A 13,100-nucleotide genomic window follows, 5' to 3' on the forward strand; every position below is an offset into this window, starting at 1 on the left:
GCACAGTAACCTTTGATCATCCATCTACTCTTGTTAGACATGATCAATTACAGAAGCAAACAACGACAACAAGAAGAACGGCAGCAATTAATGGGTGATGATGGGTGGTGGGAGAGTCAATGGGCATGGAAACTCGCATAGGGTTGTCTTCCTGTCTACCTTCCGCCATGATGAGGGCTGATGCCACTTTTCTCATGCCTCCCCTTCCTTGTCTCCCCTCCACCTTTTACTTCACAAAAAGAGAAGAGCAGTAAATGGGGGGATGACCCCCTCTGCCTTTGCGGTGCAGTTAATAAAGCATGCATGCTCCGAGATCCATTGCGAGATCTTTGCAGATTAGCAAGTGTGGAGGTCCAGTCCCTTTCACAGCCCCCTCTCTCTCTCGTTAAGGAGGGTCATGGGGTCCAGAACCGCCCATACGGGTGGTGGCGGTGGTGGTGGACGCCCACAGCCGAGCGCCGCGCGCGCGTGTTCTTCGGCATGCATGCTTTCTGCCTTTGCGTGCTTCCCACACCTCACACATCTGTGTTGTTTCTCCGTTGATTTGAACTGCAGATGCAAGTGCTACTGCTCTTCTCCATAAACCTTCGAAGGATGATAGTGATCATGGATGGAAGACATCAATCGAGCTTTGCATGGAACTAGGAACCATGATTAAGAGTCATGGAGTACTGTTTACTGCATGCATGGATTCATGATTAGAGATCCAACAAGAGTGCTGCTGATAATGACTTCAGGATTTTGATGCATTCAAGTCCTCTCTCCGTCTCTCTCATCCTCGCACAGATTGACACCAATCAGCTGGGGTGATGTAATACTTTGCTAGTTGGCAAAGATCGAGGGTAAGGATATGAAAGCGATAGCTATCACAAAGGACATGGCAGTACAACTGATAGCTTGGGCAACAAGAGACTGGGATGAAAGGAAGAGAGGAGGAGGAGGAATAATGTGGGGCTGTCCCCCCCCCCCCCACCCCCCACCCCCCACCCCACACCTTTGAAGAAGTGCCACTCCCTTTAATTATAGGGGGTTGCATCAGATTATTATAGAGTCAAATCAGTTGGAGTTCAATGCAAAACGAGCTCCCAACATGTGGACAGCCACTGGTAATCATGTTTGTCTCATGTTGTGAGCCACAAGGCTTGGGAGAAGAACATCTTTAAGCAGAGAACAGCTAAATAGATGTTTGTGATGATGCCCGTTCGTCTCATGTTGCTCTACATCTGCCTCGATGCTAAGGTAATTGCATCGACATTAACGCAGATAGTGGTGGCCACCATGATGTCTATGGCAACAACGGTGACCACCTCGCTGTTGACCCATTGGGCTGATCCCAACCTTGACCCCTCCCCTCCCCCTTTACATCTATGTCGGCGTCGACGTAATTGTCAAACAGCGAAAAGGGCTGCTCGATATTTGCATCGATACTTGTATAGATGCCAAGCAACTCTTTTGCTGCTTGATAACTGTGTTGACATCGACATATATACAAAGCGAGAGAGGTCGAGACTAGGATTCGCTCGATGAGTCAATGACGAGGCGGCTACCGTCTTCGCCATAGATGCTACGACCACCACCACCACCATTTGTGTCGATGCGGACGTAGATGTAAAGCGATGCAGGGCAGGCAACGATGAGGTCGACAGCGTGCTCCTCGTCGAGGCGGGTGGCATCGTGATGAGGCGGGTGATGTCACGATGAGGTCGCTAGGCAACTATGTCGACATCGACACCAGCGACATCGTCATCTGTCACCACCGATGTCGTCCACCACGGAGCATTAAAATTATATTTTTTACCTTTTTTATTTTCATCGATAAAACTAATATCGTTAAGATAAATAAATCTATATATTTTACTTTCGTAAATATATAAAATGTTAATGTAATTTTTTAAAGCGTATAAACCGAAAACACTAAAAGGGGGTAATATAAATGATCTAACCCACTCTCCATCAAGACTAAAAGAGGCATTTGACGATCTCCATCTGATCTGTTGTTGGTGAAACATGTGCAAACTTTTGTGGCAGAGCAAGTCGATCTTCCTGTGTGTTGCACGCACATCTAGATGATCCATTAACTAGCAAAACCTGTCCAATGGTCACGGTCGTCTATTCTCTCTTTCCTGATCAACGGAGTGCAGATCAGAATGGTGTGTGATGCTCCTCTCTCTCAGGCCCAACAGGCAGGCCGATGCATTTGCACGTTTCATGGACTTGGCGACAACATCGATCTGTGTGTGCATAACAGCAGCACCTATAAACTGTACAATATTATGTATCAGAATAACATCGATAAGGGCACCTTTCTTTAGATAAATAATATAAAACACTAGATGCAAATTCATAAGAGCGCCTCGCTTTAGGTAAATAGAAGAAGCATACCAGAAGAGGAGGGAGTCCCATAGCCAGAAACCTGTCCTCTACATAATCTTATGAGATTCATGTTATGACCACTGGGCACTATGATTCCAAAAGGATGCCTACAAATCTGAATCATTTGCCTAAGGATTTTATCATAACCCAAGAGCTTAGAATTGATTAGGACTTGTTCACCAGCTTCCGAGTTGATTTGTGCTTTATCCAACATGATATTAGAGAAAAAGCAAGAAAATTTAGTTGGATGCAAGTAGAGAATTGATTGGAGGCTGAGACAAGATTTAGAGTTTCTTGGACAAGTGATGATCATTATGAATAACATAACAAGTGATGATCATTATGATTATTGAAAAGGACTTTCTTGGACACAACTTTAACCCCCCAAAAAAAAAATCATACATGATCATCACTTGTGATGATCATTGTGATTATTGAAAAGGACTCTCTTATTCAAAGAACATTATTTAAAAAAAAAAATCCCAAAACACTCATAAAATTTAGCCATGAAACCCATCCGATTCCCAACCATTTCCAAGCCCAATCTGATTAAGATCCGCAAAAAAAAATTTCACCTAGGCTCAAGTCTTGACATGGAAGAAAATGGAGCTTGGCAGAGGGAAAGAGAACACCAGACAGGGCATTCTAATGCATCATATGAAAGTTGCAACAGGTTTCTCAACAATCTACAACAATATGTACCTTGTAGAGGCCACTAAAATACATCGTCCGGTCCGTAGTTCTTAAAAGCATACTCGGTAAGATGACCATAATTATTCTATAGATTACGGATCAAATCATGTCCAACGATCAGGCATTGCATCCTTCTCCGTAATGGATAAAGGATTCCCCTTTATTTTTTGTTCTATTTATCTTCCATCACACAAACATTAACTCCTATAGTGTCTGCAAGAACAACATTCATAGAGAGAATCAAAATTATCAGATGTTCTCTCACCAAACATTTGCTTTTATCAAGAACCTACCAAAAAACACCCGAGGAAGTAGAATCTTTACATGATCCCATGACGTTCCTAACTTACATCATCAAACTCTCCTAAGAGCACACCGATCACCAAAGCTACAGTTCAGATTAATTAAAGCTCTTGCGGTTTGACTCTACACCTACGCTGGCTGGTAATCCTGGAAGATACTGTACAGAAACACTGTCCTTACCAACATTCAGCAAATCTGGTCTCTGAACAAGTAAATTAGGGCGTTGGCTTTGATTCAATGTCCAGTGGTGTCTTTTCACAAACTAGAACCCTGGTCGATTCTGCTCTATTGCCGGAGAGCTTAGTAGTATTCTCCTGGTTAATGGGACACTTACCGGAACCTGGAATGTCAGAAGATTGGGCCTTGTCATTTGCGGCAATCTCGTTCAATTGATTTCCTTTGGACTCATTCTGTTGGTTTGCTTCTAACTTCGAATTAAGAAATCTACCTCCACATCCTCTAGCTCTTCTCAAAGCATGCAAGTGACGAGATTCATGCAGATAGGGCTGTAGAGTCAGCATGGTATACCATGGTTATAAAATATATTTGCAGTTAGTAACGAAAATATATTCAAGAAACAACATCATTTTAAGCACGGATTTGTCCATATTTGTGCAAGCACAAACAATTTAATGACTAATGAATGTTAGGTTTGTTCACTAATCATAATGAAAAGGCAAGTACAGCAATGTCCCAAATAAACCAGGCAGGATGAGATACAAATGATATCAACATAATCTGTCTTGTTGCCCTCACCTTGAAGGTTAAGGAATCTAGAAACTTTTGAGTTCAGTCTATTAACTACACCTCCTGAGAAAAGATTCAAGGTATTAATGTCTTCTACTGGGCAGGTGTCTCACAGAGACATCGAGACTGCATGTGAGGTCACTCATTCGGCAAACAAGACAAAACCAAAGAAAATTCTGATGATACAAAGTTTGTATGCGGGCAGCATACCAACTTGTTTGGAAATTTCCTTGATGTAATACAAAAAAGTGGGCTTTCTAATTAATTGGAGAGGTTAAATATGGTGTTTTGATGTGATACAAAAAAGAGTCCACCCATAGAGTGTTTTGATTTCCATCAGAAGACCTATATTATTCCAAAGATATACATGCATTCCAACCTTTTATATAAACAAGTTAAAAACTCAAGCATGAAAAAATTTTGAACCTATATTATTCGTATTGACTATTGTTTTAGGATAAATTTGTCCAGACCAATGGTAAAAGAAAATATATGATCAATCAAATATGGAAACTCAGAGACCCTGATCGTTTGACTATATTATCTAGCATGTTGACAAACAATTTTATGAACATTTTAAAAGACAACACTTAAATGCTATAGAATATCATTAAAATGAATCGAATCCTAATAACATAAAGTGGTGATTTTTAAGAAAATTGAAAGACATAATAACTCCATGGTCATAGGTAGCTCAAGGAAGCCAGTGGGTGCTCAAACGCTCGTGGAGGCACCTAGGTGAGGTGAGACAAGGCCCGAGTGCCCGATAAGTGGGCTGGGTGGGCGACTTCAACCGGGCATGCCCCGGGTGCTGGGTAGGCCAGGCACCCACTTGATTTAACTCAAGCTAGGTCGAGCCTGAGTCAAGCCAATTTGGTTCAATTTCAAAGCAGAAATAGGTGAATGATTAGTTTATTCAGCCCACTAGAAAACAAAATCTATGCTAACTAAACAATACACTCCAAGTTACCTAGCAAGTCATAGTATATTCAGAAGCTACGCACCTTACGAAGTTTTGCTAACTTATTTTCTGATTCAGCTTTTGCTCGAGACTGTCGACGCCTTAATATACCATGATACTGTTTTGCATTAACATAAACAGGTTCTTCAACTGCATCAGTTGGCAATGGCACCCCAGAATGATTCACTCCAATTAGTTGTGGATGAATCTAAAAATAATTGAAAATTTTCAAGGTAAGAAAATAAAAGATAATCAACAAAATATTACACCATACTGAGATGAAGATATAGGCACCGGTTAGCTCCTTGCCATCAGTGTTTGATATTCAAATAACAGAAAAGCATGTATGTTTAACTAGGATAAAATGTACCACATGTTGTCCACCATAAGCTGCAAAAATACCACCGTAGTAAGGATCCACATATGGGTAAGGTGTTGGAGCCTGCCACAGAAGATTTTTAAAGAAACATTTAGCCAAGCCAGTTCAGCACCATGTGATTTTGAATTCAATTCATAGTGTTCCCACCACTAACAAAGCATAGAAGTTAGGCAAAAATTGCCTTGAATTGAAGTATATTAATGTATTCTACCCTGGAAAAGGTCACCGTCCAAATCTTGTCTACCTAATCCACTGACCAGCATCAACAGACTCAAGACCACTTTATTGCTAATTTAATTGGTCAGCAAACTGTCTATAACTTAGCTAACAGTTATAATACTCTAGGGCTTCCCACATAATATACATTATTTTCCTGCCTGTCACCCGAGTATATGTGTGTACATGATATAACAAAGAAGATACCTCACCAGGAAGACTAGACAGCTTCTGAATTTTGAACTTAAAAAATGCAAGATTCACCTTATACTTTGTTTATTTACATCAATTGGCTAACCGACTCTAGATAAAAATTCCTAGGTTAAGCTAGAGTTGGTAGTCTTGATTTTTTTTCTCAGAAGCATAAGAATGGAGTCCAAAATGATGACCTGCAAAATTCTGGCTCATGTTTTATGACTTCAAATATAAATATAAATAATAAATAACTTCTTTACATGAAAGACGAAACATAACCTAATAGTCAATTTAGACCTGTGTAAGATGCAGAAGCAATAAGGTCATGAACCTGGTGTCAAACTTTTTGACATAATAGAAGGAAAAATAACAGGTTCTTCATGGCACATGACCATACACAAATGATGGGACCAAGAGAATTTGCACAAGATTACAGTTACAAGAACATTTACCATAGTCTGTCCCACTTCGAACTGACCAGCGGGCATCATGTACCCAAGCAAAGGTGTTGCTATGCCAGACTGCAAGCTTGCAGCACCATAGGGCTGCTGTTGGTTCTCAGATTGTGCCTGCTCATGCTGTTCATCAGGTTCACTGTTATCTGGAAAACATAGGACCATAAAACAAACATATAAAGCCAACTAGATGTCAAACCCAGAAAAGAGTTAGTTGAGGTAAACGTTAAAAAAAGAACAAATCTAAGTATCTAACAACCAATGTAGCAGAAAATGAGGATGGATTAAATAAGTAACAAAGCAAAATTTCAACAACTTGAAGACCTCTTCATCAGTTAAAAACACACCAGAAAAACCAGAACTTAATAGCCTAGATGAGCCAGCCCTAATGTTCATAGGACCCCATAGTGCTAAGGCCCATCAGTTACCGATATCCCGACCAAGTTAGAAGATGATCAAAATTTAATTGAACCAAGTTCAAGAACTTACTAAATCCTAACTAGCCTTCCTAGCTAACAAGGAATACAAGTCCTACTTGAACTAGGATTATCATTGTATTGTCAAATTTTGGAAGGCCTACAGCAAGGTCTTCAATTTCGAATAATATCGTCCGATACGAGCGGTACGTACCAGTCCGTCGGTAGACCGATACACAGACCGCCTGTTACCGGTATATATATATATATATATATATATATATATATATATATAAGATTTTGGCGACGTCGCCGAGCCCGTGGGGAGAAGAGAGAGGCGACGTCACCGAATTTTTATTTTATTATATATATATATATCGAACAGTATACCGCTTGGTATATAGTACCGTACTGAGCGAATGTCGAAACTCCGGCATGGTACGATATTTCAATCCTTGGCCTACAAAGTCTTATCTAGTCTCAAGTTAAAGTATAAGATCCTGAAATGGGTATGATATAGTTTAGAGCAGTTATTTTCCAATTTAGACTTGTGTTCTGGAAGTTCTAGAGTCCTGTTTGAAAAAAAGATATTGTATAAGCTTCCCTTACATGCATGTAAACTCTAGCTATTATTAAGTCGCTGTTTAGAAACAAGAGAGAGAAAGGGTTAAAGCCTATACATAAAGGTGTTCTAATCATTGTTTTATCAAATCTATTCCCTGTATATTTTATCTCGATCCGTCTATTCTCATCTTCTCTATCAATATTTCCTATCAACACCTCTTCTCATCTTCTCTCTCCTCTATTCTCTTAGAGGTGTCCTACCCTTGAAAAAAGTAAGTTCTTGGCAATAAATTCCAATCATATCTTGCCAATGGTTGATGACAATTCAACTTACAAGAAAGAGTAATAAAGTGAAACAAATAATGACTAACTGTGGTAATAGATGAGAATGTCAATCATAATGTATTTTTCTTTTTGGAAAATGTCTATTACCTGCAGGTTCTTAGGATAAAAAAGGAAAAGGACAAAAAATGTCACATGAATCCTTTAGCTCCTCAAACTTTTCAACAGCTTAAAAATGAGTTCCAAATAGAACAATCAAAGGCTGCAAACTAATAATAGCTTTTTCAGCACATAAACTATATTAAAGTCAAATTGACACAAATCCTCACAAACCATAATTATAGATCTCCATTCCAAGTGACTTTAAGAGTCTGATAATAGTTTTGCCAATTGGCTGGATCAAGACAATACAGGTATTACCGGCCAGTATACCAACTGTGCTGCCTGGTATTTACTGGAAAAATAGAAAGCAAAAAAAAAAGTACGATCAGAACTTGAAGTCTTGCTTACCACAACTAAGACAGACTTAGCTTTTGATGGTACAATAATCCATAAATCAGCCCAAGATAGAAATCCTAGAATTGTCAAAACTTAAAACAAATATGTTTTTTTACTATTTACATATCAAGCAATCCCTCAAAGATTCCCTACAGTGCATGTTAGTGAATACCAAAGCCCATTCAACAACATGAGGACCACCAAAGCTAACAAAATTTGTTGAGATTGTCAGGAAGGTTTCAACCAGTAGAAAATAAAATTGAACAAAATTACATAACTGAAAACATATTAGGATCCATTAAGCATTTAGACCAACGGAACTTAAATATGGATAATCTTGCTAATCTCAAATCTTTTAAAATGTTAACCGATCTTTGAAGAAAGAAAACAAAATATTTAAGTAACACAAAGCATAGATTACTGATTAATATCTTTCACTTCCTATTTCTTTTCCTTTCGCTATTCTCACAAAAAATCCTTTGTTCCTCCCAAACTCATCCTATATCAGATTTGATATCAAAGTTTGCCCAATATCAAAGCTTCCAACCTGCATCAAATTTGGTGTCAGAGCTTTTACCCTACTTCACTAAGCACCAATTCAGTTATGACAACCTAGAAACCCAAAATCTGCTCAGTTCCCAACTATAAAACAAGATCCTTTTTGACCACTTACACATTGAATAGCTTAGTATAAAAGTGGCAATACTAGAAGTATCAAATCATGGTTTCTATGCATCAGCAACTACAAGTTGTTTGTGCTTAATAGAAATTTACCAATATGCATAACATTTAATATATAAAAACAAATATCAATAATGGAAAGAGATAATTACCAGATAAGCTTTGAACTGAAGAAGTCATGATTTGTGCAAGTCTTCTCAGTTGGCAATTGGAACTAAAGAAAGGTTGAATCCAAAGCCACTCTCAAAATGAAGCGTAAGCAAGCATGCTCATGACACCAGCGACTATTATGTTTGTCCAAACTCAAAAATAACCTTCCCTTGCAGGTTCCCAACAGAGAGCATGAAATGTTTGTCGTATGATCATGAAAACTTCAGTCCTGAAATGCCAACCACAAATGGCTGATCACAAGTGCAAACTCAATAAGCAAAAACAAGAAAAATAAAGAACATTGAAAACCACAACTATAGTGAGGGTTATATTATTAGAAATTTAAAGTATAAATTTTTTAATCACAATACGTAGTCAACATCAGCGATGGCAGATCAGATAAAATAAAATGAGTTCACAAGTATCAAATATCAAGTATTGACTCAGCAATTGGTATTCAAAGAAACGAAAAGGAGCAAAAAAAAGAAATTACAAAGCTTTAAAAAAATATAGGGTTGTTTGTGTTTATGGAATTCTGCTGGGATTTTTCTGTATATCCAAACAACCAACAATGAGAGTGCAAATTATTTCAAACACAAATTTGTTTGTCTTCTTTCACATTCACTCCATGGATATGACAGAGGTCTCAATTTTCCCACTCTCATTACTAGCAACAAATATGCTCAAAGGAAAAGAATATCCTACTGATAATCCGTGTTGTACTGCTTTTTCCCCATATAATAACATCATATAGTTTACCATGACCAGAAATAACAATGCAATCTTATGCTATATGATACAGAAAATTTATATATTAGATTTATTTTAAATCTAAAATCCAATCATAAGCAATTCTCAACAGTCACTGATTAAAAAGCAGCAACAAAAACAACCACAAAAAACAAGGTTCAAGATGTCTAAATCATCAAGTAAAATATCACTACAAAAGTTAAACAGCCCCGCAAGTGGAAAACTACTGGACATTTCTTTCCATATTATTCCTCTGTATCTTCAATAAAAAGGTAGAAAGAAAGATGCCCTAAATAAGTTAGGCAAGGCTCAGATCTAAACAAAGGATACAGTCTCAAGTTAGTTCCCTTAATGTGGCACTCGACTGTGTTAATGGACATATAGAAACAAAGATAGCCAAAATACTAGATCTTTCAAGATGAGAAAGTAAATAACTTTTTTACAATGCACCACATTAAGGAGAATATAAATGAACTTATCCAGGTTGAAGTTAGTTTAATAGTGCAAGGCAATCAAAGAAAATATTTGTGATTGAAGATATAGATTGTCCAGTAACAAATGTAGCATAAAGTTGACATCAAGTTGAACTCATGAAATATGGCAACAAAGCTGAAATTTGAGAAACAATATTTAGATAAGATAAAAAGCAAAATGAAATTCATAACTCGATCAAAAAGGCCACCCAGAAATGAAGAGCAGTGGGAAGGTAATCAACGTAAGATGTCGATCAAAAAGGCCAAGTACCGGTTCTGAACCATACAGCTAGATACCATTACAGTAGCATTTAGTTTATTTTCTTGGTGTTTTATTCAACTAAACAGGTGGTATAGTTCAGCATACCACGTGTTATACTGCTACTGCACCCTTCTGATAGACACGGAAACTGTAGGGATATTTTGAAATCAAAGATCAAATGGCTGCAATCAAGACTTGATGAAAATACTAAGAGAAGGTTATCAATATAGTCTTTAATAAGTGAATGTGTGTGTAAAGAATATGGAACCAAGAAGGAACGAAAACAACCAATGACCAAAAAATGGCCTTTCAAAAGGAGCAATTCTCCATTTCAAAAAATTGGACTTAAAAAAAATTGCACTTTCCGAATTGGTGTAACAGAACAAAGAAACGAGAATTCACCATGAAGGGGGAATTGGGAAATCAGGCTTACTGTCTAAAACAGCAATTTAAGAGCTCGCAACAATGAACAAGATCGCTATCTGGAGAAATGCATCCTAATCGTGTAACAGAGAATGGACGACATTCCAAGTGAACGTTCAATTACCAAGATTACAGTAGCATCCTCGCAAACAAAGTGAACATTCTCGAATGAATTCTCGATATCAACCTTTCTACTAAATAATATTCCACGGAAAGGCAATTCTTGCGAGAGAGGACCTGACAGAAAGTTTCAACTTGGCCTTCCAACGCAATACCAAGAAACCCTAACGCACACAAAATGCAAACAAACAAACTCCAATATCACCCAAATAGGGAAATCTACACGAGAACCACGAACCCGAAACGCGTCTACACCAGCAAGGAAACAAAACCCAGAAGCCCTAGGATAATTCGGGACCAACAATTCGGCAGTTATGTTTTCCTAGGGAGCCGTCGGGAATCAAACCGACGCGGAAAAGACGCAAACAACAGCGACGGCGCTCAAGAAACAAGATCGGAGGAGCGAATTAGGGAACCCTAGATCCGAAAGGTATCGATTTGATTGCGAATTTCCTCGTTTGTCGCATACCTATATCGCTTGTCCTCGTCGCGCGCGCCAAGGTATGGAAAGGGTTTGAGAACTTCGAGAACGATTCCTCCTCTCTCTATCTCAGCAAAGAAGTACGCCGCCTCACGCCATTTTATCCACCTCGATTTCGTGTTGATGACAAAAAGAGAAGCGTGTGCATATATATATATATATATATATATATATATATATATATATATATATATATATATATATATATATATATATGTATGTATATATATATATATATGTATGTATATATATATGTATATGTATATATATATATATGTATATATATATATATGTATATATATATGTATATATATATATGTATATATATATGTATGTATATATATATATGTATATATATATATATACATATATATATATATATACATATATATATATATATATAATAATAATAATAATAATAATTTTTATCGGCTCAACTTAAAAAAAAATTCTCAAATAACATCGTTTCCACGTGAAATGATTATTTTACCTCTGACTTCATTAAAATCACGATCGACTCCTTGTTCTTGTGTTACCTTCGTCAGACTTAAGATCGAGCATCATATGCGTGAAAGCGAAAAGATCACTATGAAGCTTTTGTAGTTGACCGTTTGTGAAGTATTTATGCTTACGACTATGCACATAGGCTTAGAATCAAACCAATCAAGAATTGAATCAGTAACTTGGCAGCTTCGAATCGAATTAGAATTGGGTTTGAGATTCTGCATTTGTAATATAAAACTTCAAATTAAAATCGCCATTCGATTCTAAATAAATCAGAAAAAAAAAAAACATAAACGATCCAATGTCCCTCCAAATGACAAATCTTTCCCTTATAATTTAGAAATTGACTAATTGGATGCATTTAAAAACTTAAAAATTATTGATTGATGAGTTTATTGTGCTAAGTGATGATGATTTATTGATCGATGAATTTATTGTGCTAAGTGATGCTTCTAGGACTTGGTCATGTGCTAATGCAGCATAAGATGATATCATAAAGCTGTAGACAATTAAAACCACCATTCACAACTGAGAAATGGAACAGGATCATTCCTCAGAGAAATTAATCTGCTTAATTAACATAATATTAAGTTACATATAAGATGCTTTTACACAATTCAAACCTAAGACATATCAATGTTGCAACAACACACAAACCAAGATGATCTCAAAAGAAACAGAAATAAAAGAGTTGTTTTTACACAATACAAATTCTTTTTTTTTTTTTTTTGCATGGGCTCAACCATACTGACTAATAAGTGTGTACCAAAATTCTGAAGAAATATATTCACAAGGTCATAATCACATAAAAGTAAACACTCGAATCAAACAACTGATAAACTCATGCCATCATTATACTCCACTATAGTATGGTGTTGATCGAACCTTACGGAATTACTGTGCAGTTCATTCATTAAAAAAAGATCAGCACCATACAGCCCTTTCAGACTTTCCTAGGCAATTATTAAATCCATGCAATCATTATACTCCACTTTATTCTAGTGTTGATAGACTCTCACAGCATTACTGTACAATTCATTCATAAAACAGGACAACAGCATCCATATATTTCTGGATATTTCGATTATTTTACCCACAGTGAGGCACATACAGTGTTTTCTATCAGCCACTAGCTTCCAGGTAGTGCTGTATCATCTATATCATCTATTTAAGC

General features: G+C 37.2%; 1 protein-coding gene across 3 annotated transcripts; it reads right to left on the reverse strand.

Moving 5' to 3' along the window:
* Positions 1-1,914: 1,914 nt before the first annotated feature.
* Positions 1,915-11,544, reverse strand: LOC135583152 (nuclear transcription factor Y subunit A-7-like). Of its 3 annotated transcripts, none has more exons than XM_065190458.1 (6): positions 11,411-11,544; positions 8,916-9,142; positions 6,320-6,468; positions 5,448-5,519; positions 5,121-5,285; positions 1,915-2,261 (listed from the first exon to the last, which is right to left on the reverse strand). In XM_065190458.1, the coding sequence occupies exons 2-6, from the start codon at positions 8,941-8,943 to the stop codon at positions 2,100-2,102; spliced, it is 576 nt and encodes a 191-aa protein (XP_065046530.1). In that variant the 5' UTR covers positions 8,944-9,142; positions 11,411-11,544; the 3' UTR covers positions 1,915-2,099. The 3 variants fall into 3 exon arrangements, with proteins under 3 accessions (XP_065046530.1, XP_065046528.1, XP_065046529.1); XM_065190456.1 differs by lacking the exon at positions 1,915-2,261 and adding an exon at positions 3,277-3,875; XM_065190457.1 differs by lacking the exon at positions 1,915-2,261 and adding an exon at positions 3,277-3,875 and having other exon boundaries at positions 8,916-9,164.
* Positions 11,545-13,100: the final 1,556 nt, after the last annotated feature.

Source organism: Musa acuminata, chromosome BXJ1-7, assembly GCF_036884655.1.
Source record: "Musa acuminata AAA Group cultivar baxijiao chromosome BXJ1-7, Cavendish_Baxijiao_AAA, whole genome shotgun sequence".
Taxonomy (NCBI): Eukaryota; Viridiplantae; Streptophyta; class Magnoliopsida; order Zingiberales; family Musaceae; genus Musa; species Musa acuminata.

What these genes read in the sequence shown, in the direction of transcription:
- LOC135583152 (XM_065190456.1), bottom strand. Translation starts at nt 8,943, where the DNA reads ATGACTTCTTCAGTTCAAAGCTTATCTG. An exon ending in TTCAGTTCAAAGCTTATCTG is followed by an intron (nt 6,469 to 8,915) that starts GTAATTATCTCT and finishes TATGTTTTCCAG; the next exon opens with ATAACAGTGAACCTGATGAA. An exon ending in AGTTAGCAAAACTTCGTAAG is followed by an intron (nt 3,876 to 5,120) that starts GTGCGTAGCTTC and finishes CTGACTCTACAG; the next exon opens with CCCTATCTGCATGAATCTCG.